At 24.9% G+C, this 23,507-nt stretch overlaps 1 protein-coding gene and 1 long non-coding RNA gene across 12 annotated transcripts in view; both read left to right on the top strand.

Moving 5' to 3' along the window:
* Positions 1 to 20,204, top strand: part of LOC111677987 (CUGBP Elav-like family member 4) — a 461,863-nt gene extending 441,659 nt beyond the window's left edge. For 6 of the 11 annotated variants that reach the window (XM_046951663.1, XM_046951658.1, XM_046951662.1 and 3 more), the window contains 6 exons: positions 12,839 to 12,982; positions 13,064 to 13,328; positions 14,622 to 14,741; positions 15,715 to 15,792; positions 19,520 to 19,696; positions 19,772 to 20,204. In XM_046951663.1, the coding sequence (XP_046807619.1) occupies positions 12,839 to 12,982; positions 13,064 to 13,328; positions 14,622 to 14,741; positions 15,715 to 15,792; positions 19,520 to 19,696; positions 19,772 to 19,899 (912 nt within the window). In that variant the 3' untranslated portion in view covers positions 19,900 to 20,204. The remainder of the gene's footprint in view (positions 1 to 12,838; positions 12,983 to 13,063; positions 13,329 to 14,621; positions 14,742 to 15,714; positions 15,793 to 19,519; positions 19,697 to 19,771) is intronic. The other 5 variants (XM_046951657.1, XM_046951654.1, XM_046951656.1 and 2 more) reach the window with 5 other exon arrangements.
* A 134-nt stretch (positions 20,205 to 20,338) lies between these two features.
* On the top strand, positions 20,339 to 23,295 carry LOC111677989. Its single transcript, XR_002762577.2, has 2 exons — positions 20,339 to 20,400; positions 22,637 to 23,295. It is a non-coding gene; the product is annotated as an uncharacterized LOC111677989 (long non-coding RNA).
* Positions 23,296 to 23,507: the final 212 nt, after the last annotated feature.

Genomic DNA, 23,507 nt, shown 5'->3' with positions numbered 1-23,507 from the left:
AATGATAATAATGTGTCTGTGTGTGTTTGTGTTCATATACACTTAAGATATTGCATGTTGGCCCTAAAAGCCTGCAAGATAAAACATACTTTGAAACTTGAAACTCATGTGGTAGTAGTTTGAGTTTGCTTTTTAAAATGATTTGAAAAAGTGGGTGCAATGTATGTAGTCATGCCAGTGTTGCTGTTTATTGTAAAAAGGGCAGGAAGAGTTTAATTTGATTGGAAAATTGATGAGTGTGCAGCAGTGTTAAGAGTACTTAAAGAAAAGGGACTTGAATTTAATTACACTAAAGCTGTAGGGGATTTAAAAAGCAACAACTACATATGTACGTATATAATTGTATAAGTAAGAATATTTTATTGTAAAATAAATTTATATAAGGATTTCTCAGACATGTTGCTTAAAGTTTTTTAAGGGTTTTGGTGAAAAATATTCTTTTTTAAGTTATTTAATCTTAGGTAATAAATAAGATAAATATAAAGTAATTGCTTTAAGAAGTAACAAAAAAACATTAGTTTTATTAAAAGGTATTATAGGTTATAATAAAAATGATTAATTTTACTTAAATTAATATTAATCATACGTAGTGTTGTCTTATATGTAATGTTATGCTAATTTCGTTCTTTTAGCTGAAGTTTAAGTTTCTTTGAAGTGAAATTTGGTGGAATGATAGAAAATACGTTAATCTTTTTAAAAACTTTTAACGAAAATTGTTCATTTTAATCAATTTGATATTAATCATACGCAATGTTGTCTCTTAATGTAAAATTTTGTTATGGAAACTAAAGTTTTAGTTTAGTTCGATTAAAATTTAGTGGAATGATAGAATAGAAGTTCAGCTTTTTAAAAACGTTAATTACAAGATTAAAATGTTTTACCCCGAATCCCTATAGTCGGTCAAAACTAAGCTTTTATATGTAGTGGTGTTAAAATTCTAATGTGAAGAAAGTTTTTTTAATTTACCTAAGTTTTGCTAGGTTTTAAATAAATGATGATGAATTGAAAGACAAGAAGTTGTAGTTTCATTAAATATTTTAACGAAAATTATTAATTTCAATTGATTTTATATTAATCATACGTAATGTTGTCTTGTAACTAATGCAATGTGAAATTTTGTTATGGAAGCCAAAGTTTTAGTTCGATTTAAATGAAATTCGGTAGAGAGTGATAGAAAAGAAGTTGGGCTTTCCAAAATGTTCAGTGAAAGATCGTAGTAATTATACAATAAACTCTACAGTAGGTCAAAGTTGATCTGTTTAGAGATTTGTTATCAAAAAGATCAACATGCAGCCATTTCTGCTTGAATGTCTTTAAAAGTAGGACATTTATGTATATGTACAACAATTTTTGTTAAAGACGCCTTAATCCTATGACTAGTATAAGAGTATTAAAAATTGGACATCATGACGTATGATTTATATTAGTTTTTCAATTTTTAAAAAATTTATAATCCAATTCATAGTTATTAATATAATGAAACTTTAAAGAACATAATTTAATAACTAAAAATTGTAATAAATACCACATTTTATTAAATCGAAGAAATTGTATTCTTATTCTATTCTATTCAAATATATCTCAATCTATTTTATTTAATTAAATTTTCTTTATTTTCCCAAATAATACTAAGTTGTTAAAATTAATGTTAAACTTCCGGGGAAAAAAATAAACAAATTTAACACTTCAACAAGTAAAACTATCACCAAGTATTAAAAAGCCAACTCGTACTAGTTGAAACTTTGCCAAACACTCACTTACAACATACTTTATGTAGTGTTTAGCACGAATTACAATAATAATAGTAGTACTTAACACTTGGCAAAGCAGCCAGCAAACGAATGAGACCAACAAAAGCTTGCCACAAAAACCTCCAAAAAAAATAAGCAAAACAAAGGAAAAGCTTCACCCAAACCGCCTAAAATTAGGCAGTATTAAAAAACAATAAAACTAAAGCAAAGAGGACAACAAGACTTTTTGCCACCAACAGAGAGAGAAGGAGAGAAGGAGAAAAAAAATAAAAAATATGTTGCAAAATTTTGACTAAATTGCCAAAAAAAGAAGAAAAAAAAACACAAACTGAAAATAAAATGCAAAAAGGAAAAACTTCTACTTAGTAGAACATTAAACGGAAGTTAAACTAAAAATTGTTTTAATAGCGTCACGTTTGGCCTTTTTGTTAGTTCTAAACGAAGTTGTAAGCATGTTGTTCTTGCATGCAACATGCTATTTTGTAATGTGATGCCAAGTTTAACAAAAAAAAAATAATCCAAAAAACAACACTATATACATCATGTTCATACTACCGCCTGTTGCATATGCTAAGAATTTTAAACTTAAAAATAGCAGCATATTTATTTTGTTAAAAGTAAATGTAAAAAGTTTATAGGGTTCTTCAAATTCGTTGCTTATTTATATCATTTACATTTATTTCTGTTTGTCATTGTCGTCGTCATCATCGTCAAAAACAGCCTAAGGAAAATTGTCATAAAAAAATTTGTTAATAAATTAGAGGAAACCGGAAACCGGATGTTTTAAAACATGTTTTCCAAAGGAAATTGAACTGAATATGAGAACGTTTTTGAAACACCTAACACCGAAAATAAAAAAGTGATTTGTTTTTCATATTAGTTTAAGTGTTAAAATAAAAAACCTTTATGCGTTTTTTTTATTAGAATGCCTTAAAGCTTTTTTTTTGCTTTTATAAAGGCTTTATATACATAATGAAGCCGGAAATTGGCTGTAGTTAAAAATGTCTGAAAAATTTAAGTTAGAACATAAATTTTAAATATTCTAAAAAAAGTGTAAAATTTAGTTTAAAGGGATTGTTAAGTTTTTTATAGCTAAATAAAGCTGTTGATGTTACAGAAAGTGTTGTTTACTTTTGGGCGTAAATATGGGAAATATTCAATAAATTTTTTAAGAAAAATTCTAAAATCCTTTAAAAAAGTTTTTCTTTGTAAAGTTTTTGGTAAAAAAATCGTTTATAAATATTTATGTCAAAGAGATCTTTCCAAAAAAAAAAACTGTTCTAGAAAGTTTGTGCTAAAGATTTTTCATTACAAAGTTTTTTGCTTAAAGAACTTTTTATAAAGCTTATTGAAAAAAATGGTTTTAGAAGAACTATTTAAAGCTTTTTTTCTATACGACAGGTTTTTTCTGTGAAAGCTGATGAAAAAGAGTTTAAAGTTTTTTTTTATAAAAAGCTTTTTTTCATTAAAAACTAGAAAAGCTTATTATAACCTTTTTAAGACTTAAAAAATCTAGAAAGCTTTTCTTTTTTAAAAGCTAGAAAAGCTTATTTTCTATAAGATCTTAAAAAAATCTGAAAGCCTTCCTCTACAAAATGTGTTAAAAAGCCATTTCATAAAAGCTTTTTCAAAACACCTTAAGAAGTTTTTGTTTTATTGTTAGTTATTGATGTTATCTAATCTATTTATTTAAATAACCAAAATATGTTGCCTACTTTTAGGCCACTAAAAATCCTTCAATTACAAAAATATTTCACAATTATTTAAATTTGTTTGTTTGTTTTTTTTTTCACTACCTTTTCAATTTATGATTGTTTTTAAATCATTTTACCACAATTATTTTTGCATTTTTCTTTTATTATGAAAAAAAAACAGTTATTTTACATTTAAGTTTTTTTTGTATTTGCCCACCGCTTACCTTAGTTTTTAACCAATTTTTTTTCTAGTAATTTGTGGCAAATGACATTTTCAATTAATTTTGCACACACAGAGAAAAATGTCATAGTCAAACTAAATTAAACAAAAAACAAATACACACACTTACACTAACACTAACAGAAAAAACTTAAAATTAATTAAAAATGTATTGCAAGTGGAAAACATTTTAATTTTGTTGTCAACATTCATTGTAATCAAAGCACAAATACAGCTGTAAAAGAAAAAAAACACCAAACGGAAATTGTAGAAATTAAATATAAATTTTGGTTTGAAAACGAAACAGAAAAACTAACGCCAAACAGGAAAGTTCTTTCAAAATCTTTTACGCCAAATAAATCACTCATTGAAGTAGAATTAACAGGGTAAAATGTATAAAGAACTTATTTTTTTTTGCTACGTTTGTAAAACTAATTTTTCTAATATTAAATGAAAAAAATCTTTTTATAAAATTAGCGATGTCTCAAACTTAACAAAATATCCTTTCTTTCTGCTTTATACAGCTACAACTTTTTAGCCGAGTTGTTGGCAAGAATTTTTCATCTTTATACAATTTAAAGCCACTTTGTGTGTTACCACATCAAGAAACCCTTAAACCTAGAGCGGGAAATATTCTGCATTCGGCAGAACTTTACATCTAAAGAACTTTTTTTTATGAGTTATTTCCACTTGCCCCTTACTTTTCTACAATAATTATTCTTCATTGCTTCAGCAAGTTGTATAGGATGAATAAAATGTTTAAATACTTACAACTTTGTTGTATGTGTGTGTGTATGTATATGAAGATAAAGAGGAAAAAGGCTTTTGGGTTTTTTTTTATGCAAAATCCATGAAGTAGAAAAAGAGTTTGTTCACTATTCACTATACTTTCCCTTAGTGTATGAAATAGTGTAGTATGGGGTCTCTTTTATAATACAGCTGGTGGTAGTGATATTGTTGCTGTTGTTCTTGTCGTCATTGTATGTTCAACAAAACTTGCCAAATGGCGAAAACTTATTTAATTCACTTCGTTTTTTCCGCATTTAATTCAATTACATTAAAAAAGTTTTTTAACAGTTTCAATTTTTTTTTCATCCTCTTTTCATTGTGTCAGACTTTTTGTATGTAAAAACGAGAGAAGAAGTGAGGGAGAGAGGGAGAGAAAGTGAATTACTTTTATAATATTGTTGCCGTTTTCTGTTAAATGTTTCGCTTTTGATTTCGTAAATAGTGTTTTGTAGATTAAAATATACGAAATTGTTTTGTCGTTGTAATGGTGGTAGGGGGATAGTGGTATGTTCGTTGGGTAAGTAGGTATAAATGTGGTAAATTTTACATAAAAGAGCTTTTAATGCTAATGAAAATAAATTGAATTTAAAGTGAGCTGCTGCTGCTACAACACAAACAAAAGGAAAAAAAAACAGACCTAGGAGAGTTGAGGATTTGCTGACAGTAAATAAGAAAAGATTTGACAAAAATAATAAACTAAAATTGAAAAAGTTTCGTTTAGATACTTTAATTTTAAGTAAAATCAAAAACTAACTTTTGGTTAAAAAAAAATCTTTTTTAAATTATAAAGAAATTTAATTTGCTTAAAAGATAAAACTATTAACAAAGTTTGATTTAAAAAGCTTGTTTATCTTAAAAAGTCTTTCTTATTGAAAAGGCGTTAAAATACATAATACATTTTGTTAGGAAAAGCTTATAAAAAGCTTTTCTAGTTTTTTTTTAAATCAGCAAAATACAATTAAGTTTTCGTAAGCTTTTAAAAGCTTTGTAAGAATAAGTTTTAAAATGCTTTGTAAGAAAAATCCTTAAAGACATTTGTTAAAAAGAGCTTTTTAGAAAGATATTAAAAGAAAAAGCTTTGAAATTAAAAAGCTTTGAAATTAAAAAGCTTTATTAGCAAAAGTTTATAAAAATCTTTGTTAGAAACATCTTTATAAAAACTTAGCTAGAAAAATTTTAATAAAAGCTTTGTTAAAAAAGCTTATGAAATGATTTGTTAGAAATAGTTTATAAAAAAATTTACATAAAAATTTAGTTTAAAGCTTTCACTTTTTAGAAAAAAAAAAACTTATTAAAAACTTCAAAAGCTTTTTAAAAACTTAAAAAAAAGTTTTTAAAAAAATCACAAATAGTTTTGAAAAAACACTTCTAAGAGTAAATTTAATAGAAGTTTTTTGTTAATAAATAAATTTATTCTCATGAATTGCGGTTTAAGAAAAATATTAGTAATAAAAAACTTTCTGAAGAGAAAATTTTTTTTAAAACAAAATTGTTCCGGCTTCTTAAAGAACTTATTACAAAAAAGCTTTTTGTTAAAAGCGTTTTAAATTTAATTTTAATTAAACCATTGAGTTTTTAAGTACAAACAAATATTTTTTCCATTTAATTATTAAATTTCATAAAAAGAACCACCTAAAAGCTTTTGCCCTAATAGATCTTTAAATAAAAATTTTCCTATAATATTAAATATTAAAATAAAACAATAAAATTCCACATACACAAATATTTAACAAAATATTGTCAACGCCTAACATGTATTGTTTTAAACAGCAATTTGTTGTTTTCCTAGCAAACTCCCCTAGAAGTATGCTATGTTATAAATAAAAATAAAATTTTTTTTCACCACATTTTCCATAAAAATTTATTGATTTCCATTATATATAAAAATGGAAAATAAATTCTACAAAACACTAAACTACAAGAACAACAACTTTCAATTAAAAATCACAAATCAAGCCAACAATATTGTTGTTTTAAATAGCAGTGAGTATGGTTATATATAAACATTTTCAACCGCCTAAAACTCTACACCATAAATTACAAATGTAAACTATAGTTGAGCACACACATGACAGAAATAATAATAATAAAAATAAAAATAAAAATATTATATGAAATAAAATAATGAGAGTAAAGGGCAGGCAAAAAATGTAGATTTTTTTTTGAGGAGACTACATAAAAACCATCAATTAAATATTTTATCAAAAAATGCCTTTTAGCCCAAAGCCGCTTAAAAGCCCATTAAACTGTCAGTGTTGTGTAGTGTTATTTGTTTAAAACAACAATTTTTTTTAAATATATATTTTTTGTAATTATTTTTCTCAAAAATAATGGTTGTTAAATTAAAGTTGCTGCTGGAGAGTGTAGAGTTGTAAAGCACTTAGCCCTTTTTAGAAACTTGGGGATTTGTTCGGAATAAATTTTTATATGCAACAATTAAAACAATATGTCATGAAAAAATATATACAAAAATGTAATGAAATAGATTGAATTGTTGAGCAATTGTTTTGTAAAATAAATATACAATTTAACGTATAATTTTAGGCGTTTGTAAAATAAAAAAAATTGTTAGAAAATAAAGCATAGTTTAGAGAGGAAATAAAATACAAATTTAGAATAACAACATAAATAAATCAAATAAAAAATTTAAAAAAATAATATTTAAATCGAGTTATTTTGAGATATTCAGTTCTAGTTCAATTCTAGTTTAGTTCAGTTCAGTTCTAGTTCAGTTCTAGTTTAATTCTAGTTTAGTTCTAGTTTAGTTCTAGTTCAGTTCTAGTTCAGTTCTAGTTCAGTTCTAGTTTAGTTCTAGTTCAGTTCTAGTTCAGTTCTTGTTCAGTTCTAGTTCAGTTCTAGTTCTAGTTCAGTTCTAGTTCAGTTCTAGTTTAGTTCTAGTTCAGTTCTAGTTCAGTTCTAGTTCAGTTCTAGTTCAGATCTAGTTCAGTTCTAGTTCAGTTCTAGTTCAGTTCTAGTTCAGTTCTAGTTCAGTTCTAGTTCAGTTCTAGTTCAGTTCTAGTTCAGTTCTAGTTTAGTTCTAGTTCAGTTCTAGTTTTATTCTATTTTTGTTCTTTATGCTACATATTTATGCTACATTTTAAATCTGCTTTATTTGTCTTAGCTTAAATATATTTAAAAATTCTTTATTAAACTAATTTATTACTATTTTTTTATCAACACATTAAGATTAATCTTGTTTAAACTCCTATGCGAAAACTAAAGCATACTTTATAGCATATTTAACAACTTGCTTACGGACTAGCACTTTGTCCTTTGTCTAACCAATTATTTCACATAACACATATGCTTTTAAATTTGTCACAAATTATTTTTTAACAATTTTTTAAATACCACAAATCTTTTATTCATTTTGTATTGTTATAAACCCGTTGCATAAAATCCCGGCAAAATTTCGAAAAAAAATTAAATGTTGTTGATAAAAATGTTGTATACAAAACCAAACCATACAATTTGTCTTATTGTTGCAACAAAAATTATTTTGTGTGAGTATATTGCACAAACTAAAACCGGTAGTTATTATAACACATACGACATATTTACATATCCCTTACAAATTTTCAAATTTTCATTTTTGTTTTGGAGGGAGAGAGGGAGGGGGAAAGAATGATAAATAAATTGAATGCTATCTCCAAAAAATAACACATGTACTAGTAGAGTAATAGTGTTATAGCAATTATGTATGTGTGCAAATATTAAATGTTTATACTAAAAATGCATTTAAAAAGTAATTTGTCTGAGACCGCCAAAAATAAAATCCGCACGAATTTATTTAAAATGTTGCCAACACCAAAGTAAATATCACTCACACTCACTCTATTATTTTAAAATATTCGTTTATACATACGTATGTTTGCTTTGAGTCCTGGGATATATATATGCAAACATTTTTCCATAAAATGTATAAAATACATGATTTGAATAAGGAACATACAACAACAGCAACAAAAAAACACGAAAATCACATGATATGAGTATTATAAACGTGAACAGCTAACAAATAAACCTGTTGGTCTTTGTAAAGCATATATACAGGGGTTGTTAGTTTTAATATGGTTCTAAAATTATAAACTGTTGCCTACTGTGCGGGATTTAAAGTATATTTTTAAAGCTAAACTTGTAAACTTCAATTGTTGACTAAATCAAAAAGAAATATTTTTCAAAAGCTCATAAAAAGCTTTTTTATAAAAGAAGATTACAATAAGTTTTTTTTTATAAAGGTTCTAAAATTAAAAAATGTTTCCTACTTTGTGTGGTTCAACGTATATTTTTTAATACTAAACTTATAAATTGTAGACTAAATCAAAAAGTAATTTTTATAAAAGCTCATAAAAAGCTATTTTATAAAAGAAAACAAAAAGCCTTTTTATAACGGATTACAAAAGGCTTCCCAAAGCTTTTTCAAAATCATACCGAAAGCTACTTTTTTAGCATACCAAAAGCTTTTTTTTAATTAAACCGAAAGCTTTTTATAAAAGTTTCTGTTTAAAAGCCTTTATAAATCTTTTATAGAAAAGCTTTTGAAACCTTGGAAAAACGCATCACAAGTATTTTTATAAATAAATTTTACAAAAAGCTCTGAGAAATGGTTTATAGAAAAAGCTTCAGAAAAGTATTTTTTAGTAAAGCTTTAGAAAAAAAGGTAACTTTAGGGTAACTTTATATAAAAAACCATTGCCTATTTTAAGGCAAACTTTATATGAAAACTTTTGCATACTTTTAGGCACAAATTACATAAAATCAACTGGCTACTTAAAGGTAAACTTTATTGACAAAAACTGTTGCCTACTTTTAGGCGAACCTTAGCCTTTCAAAAGCAATTTAATAGCAATTTCATTTAAATGAGAAGTCCTTGTCCTTAACATTTTCTCCACCACCTTTACTCACTCACACATTTAGTAAATTTTGTTGGCAAATAAACTACATAGAACACTCGCTCCACTGCTTACTTACTTACACTCACTGTGATTACGCGAGGCTATGTTCACATTACATGTTCACTAATGGTTGAACAAGCCGCAAGTATATCCGGCATTATTATAACATTGCCTGGCTTTTTATTCTTGTTCTTATTATTGTTGGCACTGTTGTATATTCTATATAAAGTATTGGTTGGTGTTTGTTAGACCCCTTCCAATAGCAAAAAAAAGCCTTAGCTTATGGAAAATGGTTATACCAGGACGGACTAGCATGTAGTAAACATTATAATGATGACAACAGCTATAGCAGCAAAAAACAAAATATGTATACATATATAGAAAGAACATAATAAACTGATTGCATACAGAAAAGTGGCATTGACTTGGCTTAATATAGGAACTCGCACACACTCTACTACTATATACATGCTATCATTTCTTGTGCAGAGAAAGGAAAAAAGTGTTTTCCATAATATCTACAATCACATTTATGTGTGTGTATAAATGTTGCAGCTATATTTGCGTACGGAAGTAACGCTACAACTTGCCGCCTTTTGGTTGCATTTAATGTATGAGTTTATCATGAAGCGAATGTATTGCTCAAGCTATGCCTGTTCTTTTGCCTTTAATATATGTTATAATGTGAGTTTGTGTGTGTCTGTCATTCTATATAGTTTTACTTTTACTATTTTTATACACAGGGGACATGTTAACATGGCTTTCGTGCCAAAATTATTATTCGTATGTTGTACATGACAGTGGTTTTTTTCCCACATATATGTATTTCACTACTACTATAACAAACGATTGCTACTTGTTTTTCATTGCAGCAGGCTCTACAACAACTTCTGTTTCGGTATTTATATTACCAAAGGACTACTTTGTTGTGGTATTAAAAACTGTTGCATACTTTTAGGTGTTGCCATAAAGTACTATAATTTAAATTGTGTAAAATTAGCCAGCAACAGCAAATAAAAATAAAAAATTTTCTGCCATATTATTCGCTCTGCATGTTAAGAACAAAAAAAAAACTTCAAAATCATATAAAAATAAAATTTCAGGGTTAAATATTAAAACAGCCGTAGAAGATTAACAAAATGAAACTAAATAAATTAAATTCAAAAAATTTTTTTAAAAATTTGTAAAATTAAATTCCTGTTTAATTTAAATATAAAATATTTTATTTAATTATTGTAAAATTCTTTTTATCCTCTTAAATTTTCTCTAACTTAATTTCAACAAATAAATTTTATATAAAAATTCTCATTTTTAATGATTTTGTTATATGAGTTGCCAACATAAATATTTCATTTCACTACAAATTCCATATTAATCAAGTAGATATTATTTTACCTTATTTAAGTACAATAAATTACCATTGAAGTGCGTCTATATATATATAACATGATCTATGTAGGAATGTTTGCAAAAAATAATTAGTATTTATTTTTGTTGGTTTTGTTTTTCTATATGTATTCTATAGAATTTATATAATATATTTAGAGAATTTTTGTTGTAGTTATACAATTTCTGATTTGTAATCCGATTATGTTTAGCGTAGGATTTTTTGTTGTTGTTTAGCCTCAACACTCTGTCTCCTTCTAGCTTTCATTAAATTTGCTATGTAATGATAATAATGATAAGAGGGATGTTTTATTGTTGAAAATGCGATTTTTTTATGTTTAATATGATTCATAAAAAGTTCAGAAGAATGTTGGGTAATGGTGGTTAAAGCAAAAAGAATGTAACAGGCAGATAGCTAGGATAGATAGGATTTCTATGCAAATGTATGTTTGTAGTCAGTAACTCGAAATAACTTTTAAATAGTTTTCTTTTCGAATCAAAAAATTTGCTACAAAATGGCATTGATTTGATGTTGCATATTTTGTTATAAATGCATAAATTGCATATTTTACTTTAAATTGCATATATTTTGCATATTTTCCACATTTTTATAGCATATTTTTCATATTTTTTAATTTTTCTAAAACAAATGCATATTTGTAGTCAGTAACACAAAATAACTTTTAAGTAGTTTTCTTTTCGAATCAAAAAATTTGCTACAAAATGGCATTGATTTGTTGTTGCATATTTTGTTATAAATGCATAAATTGCATATTTTGCTTTAAATTGCATATATTTTGCATATTTCACAAATTTTTTATAGCATATTTAGTATATTTTTTAATTTTTCTAAAACAAATGAATGTTTGTAGTCAGAGGCTCAAAATAACTTTTAACTAGTTTTCCTTTTGAATCAAAGAATTTGCTACAAAATTACAACGATTTATTGTTGCATATTTTTGCATATTTTGTTCTAAATTTATAAATTGCATATTTTACTTTAAATTGCATATATTTTGCATATTTACAACATTTTTTATGGCATATTTTAAAATTTTTCCAAAAAAAAATAGTTTTTCTTTCATATTTTTAAAACAAATTTACATATTTAGAATTTTTTTGAATAAATATAAACAAATTTCGATTTAACAACAAAATACTAGAGTCTATGAAATAAAATTTTACACAGTTTTTAAAACCACATTAATGCGAAAAGTATTTTAAGTTTGTGCTGTTAATTGTAATTTCCAAAATATTGATCCTTAAAGTATCGTTTCCATATCAATTTCTGAGTCTATTCATCTGTGTGTCGATATAAAAAGAGAACTTGATGAAATTTTGTTTTTACATCTCTATCACTTCCATAATTCACTTAATTCACATTACCTAACGATAAAATTCGGAGGAATTATAGTTTATTACCAAGTTATAATACATTATAACTTAAACCGAAAGAAAATATTTCAAACAATTAAAAAAAGCAATCCTGTAGAACTTTCTAGATTTCTCTAAATTCCTACATATTCCTTTAGCCTCTAAATTATGTTTTGAACAGCCTTTTCGTCCTATTGTTTAATATCAATCATTTTATTGTCTATCATAATAATAATGATGATGATGATGATGTTTTTCTGATAATAATTTCAAAATAACAATAGAATAAATGCTTTTTTTTACTCCTATATACATAAATATATATGTTTATGTATGTGGAAATTTAATTAGCATAATAATGACTAAATAATATATGCATATATATAAAATATTTATAATATGCATTTCAAACATTTAAATACACCATAATTTACCATATGGTCGTTTATAAAAACAAAACATTTTAATTCTACTCTAATGCTTCAACACAACTAAATTCAATTCAATCATTAATTTAATGTTTTTTGTGGACAATAAATTGTATGGCTATATTAAGAATATAATTAAAATGTTTTTTTTTTACGTATTAGAGGGTTTAATTAAAAGCTAAAATGCTAATATAATAACAGGGATTAAAATAGCAATTTATAGGGGAAATTTTCAAATTTGATTTCGTTTAATAAAAAAAATCGCTAAATTAAATATCTTTTGCTATTCGTTTAATTACAGGGTGCTTCCTCTAGTCTGGTAGTTAAATTTGCTGATACTGAAAAAGAAAGGCAAATACGGCGTATGCAACAAATGGCCGGTCATATGAATCTGCTTAATCCATTTGTCTTTAATCAATTTGGTCCATATGGAGCTTATGCGCAGGTAAGTAAATTTTTTCTTTAGAAAATTTTAATTGTTTTTTTTAAAATTTTTTTTTTCTTTTGCTTTATTTTCTTCTATTAGCAACAACAAGCTGCTTTAATGGCTGCCGCTGCCACAGCCCCTGGTTCATATATGAATCCCATGACTGCTTTGGCCACTCAAATACCTCCTGGCATTAATGGTGCTGGTCAACCATCATTACCCTCACCGACCATGCCCAATTTTCAAATGGGTGCCCAGACACCAAATGGCCAGCCTGGCAGTGCTGCTGCTGCCGCCGCTGCTGCAGCTGCGGCTGATGGTGTCTTTACAAATGGTATGCCACCACAGACACCATTCCCAGGACGTAAGTATTTAAAATTACCAAAAAAATTTTTGTTTAAAATTTTGAAGAATGAAAATTGAATTATAATTGTGTATAAATAATTATAAGAAATTATAATTAATTTATAATACTTTATAAATAATTATAATTGTATTATAATACAATTATAATTAATTATAATAATAATCAATCAAAATGTTATTATAAACTTTTAAAATCAATTATAAAACGGTATAAGTAATTATAATTGGATTATAATGTTGTAAACCCAATTATAATTAGATTATAATGCAGTATAATTTGTACTATGGATTATAATACATTATAACTTATCATAACTGGATTATAAAGATGTACAATTCATTATAATTGGATTATAATGCTGAATAACAAATTATAATTGGATTATAATACTATTTAACTAATTATAATTGGATTATAAATATGTACAACTCATTATAATTGGATTATAATACCGTATAAATAATAATAATTGGATTATAATACTGTATAATTAATTCTAATTAGATTATAATGCTGTATAACGAATTATAATTGGATTATAATGCAGTATAACTAATTATAATTGTATTATAATACTGCATAAGTAATTATAATTAGATTATAATAGCGCAAAACTTATTATAATTGGATTATAAAGATGTACAACTCATTATAATTGGATTATAATACCGTATAAAGAAATGTAATTGGATTACAATGCTGTATAATTAATTATAATTATATTATAAAGATATACAACTCATTATAATTGGATTATAATGCTGTATAATTAATTATAATTAGATTATAATGTTGTATAGCACATTATAATTGGATTATAATACTGTATAACTAATTATAATTGGATTATAAAGATGTACAACTCATTATAATTGGATTATAATGCTGTATAATTGATTATAATTAGATTATAATGCTGTAAAACTAATTATAATTGGATTATAATTGGCTAATTATAATTGTATTATAATACTTTGTAAGTAATTATAACAAGAATATAATACCGTATAGCGTAATTATAATTGGATTATAATACCGTAAAACTAATTATAATATGATTATAATACTGTATAACTAACTATAATTGGATTATAATACTGTATAACTAATTATAATTCTATTATAATGCCAAACAATTATAATTTGATTATAACATTCTATAACTAATTATAATGCATTATAACATGACCTATTTAAAAATTTTAAACAAAAAAATCCCTTCACCCTAAACCAACAACAACCTCGAAACAGTAAACTTTATATTGATTACAATTTTATTAATATGAAAAGTTTTAATACAACTTGCAGCACCTCTACATTTAACTATACCACCCCAAGGCCTGCCAAATGGTGAAGCAGCTGCTTTACAACATGCCTTTGCCACTGGCATGCCACCATTCCCTGGAGTTGGTAAGTAACATAATTTTATACACAATATTAGTTTTTTTTCTCTTTAAAATAGCTTTTAGAAAATAAATTTTCTTTTAAGTTGTTTTTTCTTCTCTATATAATTTAATCATGCAGTATTTAAGTTTTTCTTTTTTTCATAAAAAAAATTTAAAAAAAAAATCTAAAAATTATTTAAAATTATATCAAACATAAAAGAAATCACCCATTAACCATTTATCAATAATTATGTTTTAATATAACTTATATATATTTTTTTAAGTTTTTGTTATATTTTTTAACTTATTATTATAATTGTTGTGTCATGCCATAAATATTAATTGTTCTAGTAAAATTGTTTAACAAAACATCAAACAACCAATTTTAATTAAACCAAAAAAAAGAATAAAGTAAAACTATTAATTTAACCGAAAAAAAGTTTTACTTTGTTTTTTTTTTCTAAAGCTTTTAGTTTTGTTTCGTTTTTTTTAACTACATGTCATATATATTTTAAAGAAATATTTAAAAAAATTTTTTTGGTTAATATTATAAAAAAAAAAAACTTATTTAATTTATGTTTTTAAATGTTTTTTGAAATTATTTGAAAACCAAAAAAAAAAAAACGCAGATAAAATTAATTGACAAATAAATTTTAAATGTTATTTGTTATATTTTTATTATTAAATATTTTATTATATAAATGTTAACAAAACAAATAAAACTTTTTTAATTGTTTTATTAAATAATTTATTTTTTTTATTTACATTTCTTTTGTAAAATCTATATGATTTGTTGTTTTGTTTTGTTTTTTTTAACATATTTTTTTCTATTAATATAAATATTGTATTTATTTTAATTTTTTTTAATTAAATATTGTTTAATTTTTTTAATCTATATATATAAAATATTATAAATATTTATATATATTTAATTGTTGTGTTGTCTTTTAAATGTTTCGATTTTTGTGTAAAACCAAACAAAATTATTTATAATGCAGCCTTTCCCGCCGTTTATGGACATATTCCACAAGCTTTACCACCACCAATAGCGGCGGTTGCACCCGCTCCACGTGAAGGTAAGCTCCTAACTTTCTATATAAAATTTTTGTTTAACATTTTGAGTTTTTTTTAAATATACATAAATATAATTGATTAATATAAATAATAACAATAAAATTTTAATTGTTTATTGTTTGTTTTTGTTATTATATAAACATTTTTGTTATATTATTTATTTTAGTTAAATTGAATAAATATTTGTATTTTGTTTTTAGTTATTTTATTTATTTGAAAGTAAAAAAAAAATGAATAAAATTAAAAAAAAGGATTAGGAGTTAAGGGGGATATGTAACAGTTAGACTGCAATATGTTAAAAACAATTATAATAGAATTATAATACTTTAAAATGTATTATAATAGAGTTATAATAGATTATAGGCAAATATAATAGGATTATAATACATTATAACTAATTATAATAAGAATATAACCTCAAAGTTGCCAAACGGAAAAAATTTCGATTCGTATGTAAATGCAGAATAGGAGTCAATACTTTATAACTAATTATAACTGGATTATAAAGCTGTGCAACTCATTATAATTGGATTATCAAGATGTATGAGTAATTATGATTAGATTATAATATTTTATAACTAATTATAATTGAAAACTGTACAACTTATTATAATTGGATTATAATACATCTACGTACATTATAATTGTATTTTAATGCTGTATAACGAATTATAATGGGATTATAATGTTGTATAACAAATTATAATTGCATTATAAGGAATTATAATTGAATTATAATGTTGTACAGCGAGTACTCACATACAACTAATTGTAATTAGATATCAATACCATATAACTAATTATAATTGAAATTTAAAACTGTACAACTTATTATAATTAGATTATAATACATACATTATAATTGAATTAAATTGTTGTATAACGAATTATAATTGAATTATAATGTTGTATAACATATTATAATTGGATTATAATGCTGCATAACGAATTATAATGGCATTATAATATTATACACACAATTATAATTGGATTATAAATTTATAAAAATAATTATAATTAAATTATAGTACATTTTAAACAATTATAATTGTATTTGGATTGGAAACTTTAAAACCTATTATAATTCATTATAACCTATTAAAGCGTCCGACACTCAAAATTATACACGAACCGGATAATGTACGTTTTTAATTTTAATAGATAGATGCATAAATTGAATTAGAATAAATATGGCGCCCATAGCGCTTTAATATATTTACCGACAGCCAGATGGCAATTAGGGCAATATTAGGAAATATAACTAAATCTAACACCGTATTGGATTGTAAGAAAACTTTAACTGAATACTCTCCCAGAGGTCAGATTCACATCATATGAGTAACAGCCCAATCGGGAGTAGTCGGTAACGAACGAGGGCGAATGTAATAGCTTTAAAGGGAAGGGTGCTCAAGGCAGTTAATCTGACAAACGCAAAACCATTCAACGCAACAAAAGCTGAACTAAAAATATGGATGAGAGATTCTCATAAGATCTTTCGGAATAATGAAACTGTAGGCAGAACCACGAAAATCCTATGGGGTAACCCTGATGAGAGCAAGACAAAAAATCTCCTCAAAATGTGTAAGTCTGAAGTTAGTGCGATAGTACGTATTCTAAGTGGACACACAGGATTACGAATACATTTATGCAAAATTGGACGTGCGCATTCAGATGTATGTAGAACATGTGGAGAGGATAGTGAAACTCTGGAGCACTTTCTTTGCCACTGCCAGGCATTCGTCGAAGTCATATTTTTGACATATTTTCATCCTAACGATATGAAATAAAAATAATACAAAATATTTCTCAACTCTTCTGAAAAATTTACTTTGTAAAATTTTTAAGTTTTTTTGAAAGGTCACAGGACCACGAAATGAAAAACTAAAAACGCAAATTTTTTTCCTTTAAATCTATAGCATCAGATGTGTATCATCCGGTTCTTGTCTAAAGAATTTTTTCTTTTTTTCGGATGATGTTATAAAACATGTTCTTTAGGACATTTTTATACCCTACACCACTATAGTGAGAAGGGTATTATACATTTGTGCTGATGTTTGTAACACACAAAAATATTGGTCCAATACCCACTTTAAAGTATAGCAAACGATTCAGAATCATTTTTTTAGTCTATTAAGACATGTTCGTCCGTCCGTCCGTCTGTCCGGCTGACTGGCTGTCCATGTAAACCTTGTGCGCAAGATAATTTGATGAAATTTGTACCAAGCATATTTTTTGGCACAGAGACGAAGCCTATTGAAAATAGTTGAGATCGGTCCATTATTTCACCTAGCCCCCTACAACCTTACCTCCCGATTTGGGTTTTTATGACATAATTACGTCAACTATCTCTCTAAAAATTTGCACAAATAAGTTTTATATAAGTATAAATAACACCACAGATTTTCGTAAAGATCGTCTCTTATTTGACCCTAGACCCCATACCCATATTTTTTAAATATATTCATGGTGTAGGTTATTATATGGCGGCCATGCCCGGCTATACTTTCCTACTTATTTACTCCAAATCCTGTTTTTTTAATCAAAAAAGTAATAAACTTTATAATCAAACTTTAACAAAAAAAAATGTCATATAATAAAAAATTACTTTAAATAAATAGAAAAAAATAATGCAACTAATATAATTTTAAAATTAAATGATTAAATATGTCAATTTCCTTTCAAGCAAAATTATGATGGTATAATAAATTTTCCAAAGCTATTTAAGTTTTTTTTTTCTAAAATTTGCAAAACAACTTATTTGTTTCTATATTAATAAAAATAATGTGTTTTGCTCCCTTGTTTTTTATAAATATTATTAAATATACAATATTATAACATTTGTTTATTGAATTGGAAATAAAACCTATGTTTTAATGGTCATTTACTGTAATAACGAGACAGGCTTTACACAAAAAAACCCATGTTCAAAAAAAAATAAATCAACTTTTTAATGTTTTGTGCCACTTTATGAGGCACAACTCAATAAATATTTGTAATAAACCCAAATGGTTTTAACAAATATGTAAAGGTATATGGTTGCAACAACCAACCAACAAAAATTATATGACATTTTAATGTTTTTCTTTTTATTTTTTTTGTTAATTTATTAACAAAAAATAATTTGTTTAATGTATGCTTGTGTGAGTGTTTTAATATTAAATGTTTGAGTGTTTTTTATGTTTAAAATATATATATATATATATATATATAATTTTTTTCTATTTAAATAAACTAATTTATTTTAAATATTGTACAAAAAAAAAAATACCAACAACAACTAAATGTTTTATTTTGTTATATATTTTATATTTTTTTTTTAGAAAAAACATTTTATTTCAAGCCTGTTTATGCATGTTAAAGTAAATATTTTACTATTATCTTTTTTTTTTTTGACAAAACACACTTTATTTCTTTATTTTTTAATAAATTTAAATATAATTTTTATTTTATTATATTATTTGATTAAAATCTCATTTATAAACCAAAAACCAAAACAACAACAATTAAAAATTATTTATTATTTTAAAAATCAAGAAAAATATATTGAAACAAAAAAATCAAATTCATTTATTTTCCTATCAATGAAAAAGAAAATAAAAACCTTTTCCTTACTTCCTCCACATATGATTTTTAATCATTTATGATTTTCTCATCATTATTATTATATGAAAACAAATTTCGTTTGTTTTTTTCTTTCTTTCTACTTTTATGACATGTGCCCCTTTAAAGATTTTCTGATGTTCCCAGGATGTTCGATTTCGGGTCCCGAGGGCTGTAATCTCTTCATATATCATTTGCCACAAGAATTTGGTGATGCTGAGCTCATGCAAATGTTCCTGCCATTTGGCAATGTGATCAGTTCGAAAGTATTTATAGATCGTGCTACAAATCAAAGCAAATGTTTTGGTAGGTTTGACATATTTTCCTTTATAAGTCTATAATTGTTGAATTATTTTGCTTTTTTTTTGTTATTTCCTCTAGGTTTTGTTTCATTTGATAATCCTGCCAGCGCTCAAGCGGCCATTCAGGCCATGAATGGTTTTCAGATTGGCATGAAAAGACTGAAGGTACAATTGAAACGGCCCAAAGATGCCAGTCGACCCTATTAACAATCGGAGTTCCTTCAAATGTTACATTATTTTCACAGTTCTTTAAATCTACAGACATTCACTAAATTATTTATGCAATTTTATGTTTTACAAATTGATTCCTCCTCCTCTTCTTCTTCATCATCATCATCTTCAACAACAACAACAACATCATCACCATCATCATCCACCTCCTCCTCTACTTCTTCGACTACTAATTCAACTACTATTAATCCTCTTATTACTCAACAACAACCCCGCCTTTATCATCACAATAATTTGCTTCCCTGGCAACGTTAGAACGTCGAACAAGATTTCAGTTAAAATAAAAATTCCAAAAAAAAAAAAATTACAAAAAAAATATCAAAAAAATACAAAAAAATATAATTAGAAAAAAAATTACCAAAAAAAAATATATTATTCAAAAGAGGGGAAGTCAACATTAATTTTTTTATTAATTATTATTAAAAAATATATATAAATTAATTACAACAATATTTCATCATTATAACAAACAAATAGGTGAGTTTTAAAAGAAACATAAGTTTTTTTAGAATTTTTTATTTAAAATATGTTATTATCAAGGCAAGGATTTCCATGCTTTAAAAAATTAAAAATATGCTCTTAAAATATGCACTATAAAATGGTGAAATATGCACTAAAGATGTGAAAAATATGCAAGAAAAATTAATTCGTTGTGAAGGTACATATTAAAAGATATTCAGATCTTAAGTTTTTGACAACAAATATACAAGTTTTTAAAGGACCACTTTAACGGAACCACGACCTCGAGAATGACAAATATAAAGAAACAATTTAAAAAAGTATATATTTAATTTCTCAAAGTGGAAAGCTTGATAGCAATTCCAATCAAATTTGTTAAATGAATGTATTTTTGTATAAATTATATTTCTTCCGATTTTTTTTCGTTTGGTAATGTGAATTTAGTGAATTATAAACGTGAGATAGATGTAAGAACAAAATTTCATTAGGTTTTCTTTTTATATGGACACACAGATGGTTAGACTCAGAAATTGATACTGAACCGATATTTTAGGGACCAATATTTTGGATGTTACAATTAGCAGCACCTTGCCTCAGATATACTTAAGCTATTTATTGTTTAATAAAGCTGTGGATACTTAAGTAAAATTTTGATGGGGCTTTTTATAGGGCCAAATGATGCCCTATAATTATAAAGTTCATCAGGGTCATCAAGGCTATTATAGAAATTACTTTTGCAGCTTTTTGTCGAGATACGAGTATATTAATCATAATTATGAAATTAAATGCACTGTAGTTTGATTACAAGATTTACGTGGACGGACGGACATAGCAAAATCGACTCAGAAAATGATTGTGAGCCGATTGGTATACTTTACGGTGTAGGTATAGGATCAATATTATTGTGCGTTACAAACAACAGCACAAACCCAATATACCCAATATAAAAAATGTCGGAAATATGCAAAAAAATATATGCAATTTAAAGTAAAATATGCAATTTATGCATTTATAACAAAATATGCAAAAATATGCAACAACAAATTGATGACATTTTGTAGCGAATTTTTTGATTCGAAAAGAAAACTTAAAAGTTATTTTGAGTTACTGACTGCAAACATGCATTTGTTTTAGAAAATTTACAAAATATGCAAAATATGCTATAAAAAAATGTTGGAAATATGCAAAATATATGCAATTTAAAGCAAAATATGAAATTTATGCATTTATAAAAAATATGTAAAAATATGCAACAAAAATCGTTGGCATTTTATAGCGAATTCTTTGATTCGAAAAGAAAACTATTTAAAAATTATTGTGATTTACTGACTACAAACATGCATTTGTTTTGGAAAATTTTAAAAATATGCAAAATATGCTATAAAAATATTGGAAATATGCAAAATATATGCAATTAAAAGTAAAATATGCAATTTATGCATTTATAACAAAATATGCAACAAGAAATCGTTGCCATTTTATAGCAAATTCTTTGATTCGAAAAGAAAACTACTTAAAAGTTATTTGGAGTTACTGACTACAAAATATGCTATACAAATATGCAAAATATTTGCATTTTATGGATTTATAAAAAAATATGCAACAGCAAATTGATGCCATTTTGTAGTCAATTCCTTGATTCGAAAAGAAAATTACTTAAAATTTATTTTATGTTACTGACTACAAACATGCATTTGTTTTAGAAGAATTAAAAAAAATATGCTATAAAAATGTTGAAAATATTCCAAAAAAATATATGCAATTTAAAGCAAAATATGCAATTTATGCATTTATAACAAAATATGCCAAAATATGCAACAACAAATAGTTGCCATTTTTGAGCAAATTTTTTGATTCGAAAAGAAAATTACTTAAAAGTTATTTTGAGTTACTGACTACAAACATGCATTTGTTTTAGAAGAATTTCAAATATGCAAAATATGCTATAAAAATTTTGAAAATATGCTAAATATATATGCAATTTAAAGTAAATATGCAATTTATGCATTTATAACAAAATATGCAACAACAAATCGTTGCATTTTGTAGCAAATTCTTTGATTCGAAAAGAAAACTACTTAAAAGTTATTTTGTGTTACTGACTACAACGTGCGTTTGCATAGAAATCCTTGCCCTGATTATAACAAATTTTTATATCAGATTATGAATTGTTATAAAAATCTTTGAATATATTTTAATTTAATTTCCCTTTTTCTAATTTTTTCTTTCCTTTTTCTAACTCTATTTTTTACAGATGAGACTCCAGCATTAAAGAAAATATTCCTGAAATTTTTTCCACAAACTCACTTACAGACATACCACAACACTTAATTATATTCAACAACTACTAAAAAAAAACCAAGTATTTTACACACAGTAATTACAAGAAAATTAACAAAAGAAAAAATTACCAAAAAAATATATATAAAAAACTTATATTTATTCCGATTATACACCTTTAAAAAATGAAAAGATAAAAAAAACAAACACACTGAACTTAAACCGGAAGAAGAAAAGTAAGAAAAAAACTAAAAATTTTTTTGCCAAAATATCGTAATAAAAAAATATATATTTATTAACTAATGACATTAACAACAAAAAAAAAACAAATTATATTACAACTTAGTTTTGTTAGAGATTATTGAAGTAAAAAGAAAAAAAAACAAAAATAAGAAAAAATCTCAAAAATATATTAAAAATTAACAAAAAAACTTTAAACATTTTTATTTAAATAAACAAAAAAGTATATATATATTAAAGAAAAAAATGACTGGCAAGTGACCAAAAACGATCTGGGTTTTCAAAAACAAAAAATTAATAAATAACAAAAAAATATTTAAGTAAAACAAAAATAATTTTTATACAAACAACAAGTAAAAAAAAATTATAATGGGAATTTATAAACAAGTAAAATTTAAAAAAACAAGTAGAAAATTAAATAAAATAAATAATAATTTTATGAAATTATTATAACAAAAAAAAAATTATCAAAAAAAATCTAAAATTGTTGTTATAAATTGAAATAAAATTGAAGAAAAATTGACAAGTATAAAAAAAAAAATAAAACAAAACAACAAACGGATAAAATTTATAATTAATAATTAAATTATAAAAAAAAAATTAGT

The sequence above is a fragment of the Lucilia cuprina genome, chromosome 5, assembly GCF_022045245.1.
Source record: "Lucilia cuprina isolate Lc7/37 chromosome 5, ASM2204524v1, whole genome shotgun sequence".
Lineage (NCBI taxonomy): Eukaryota > Metazoa > Arthropoda > Insecta > Diptera > Calliphoridae > Lucilia > Lucilia cuprina.
This window is presented reverse-complemented; position numbering and strand designations above follow the sequence as displayed.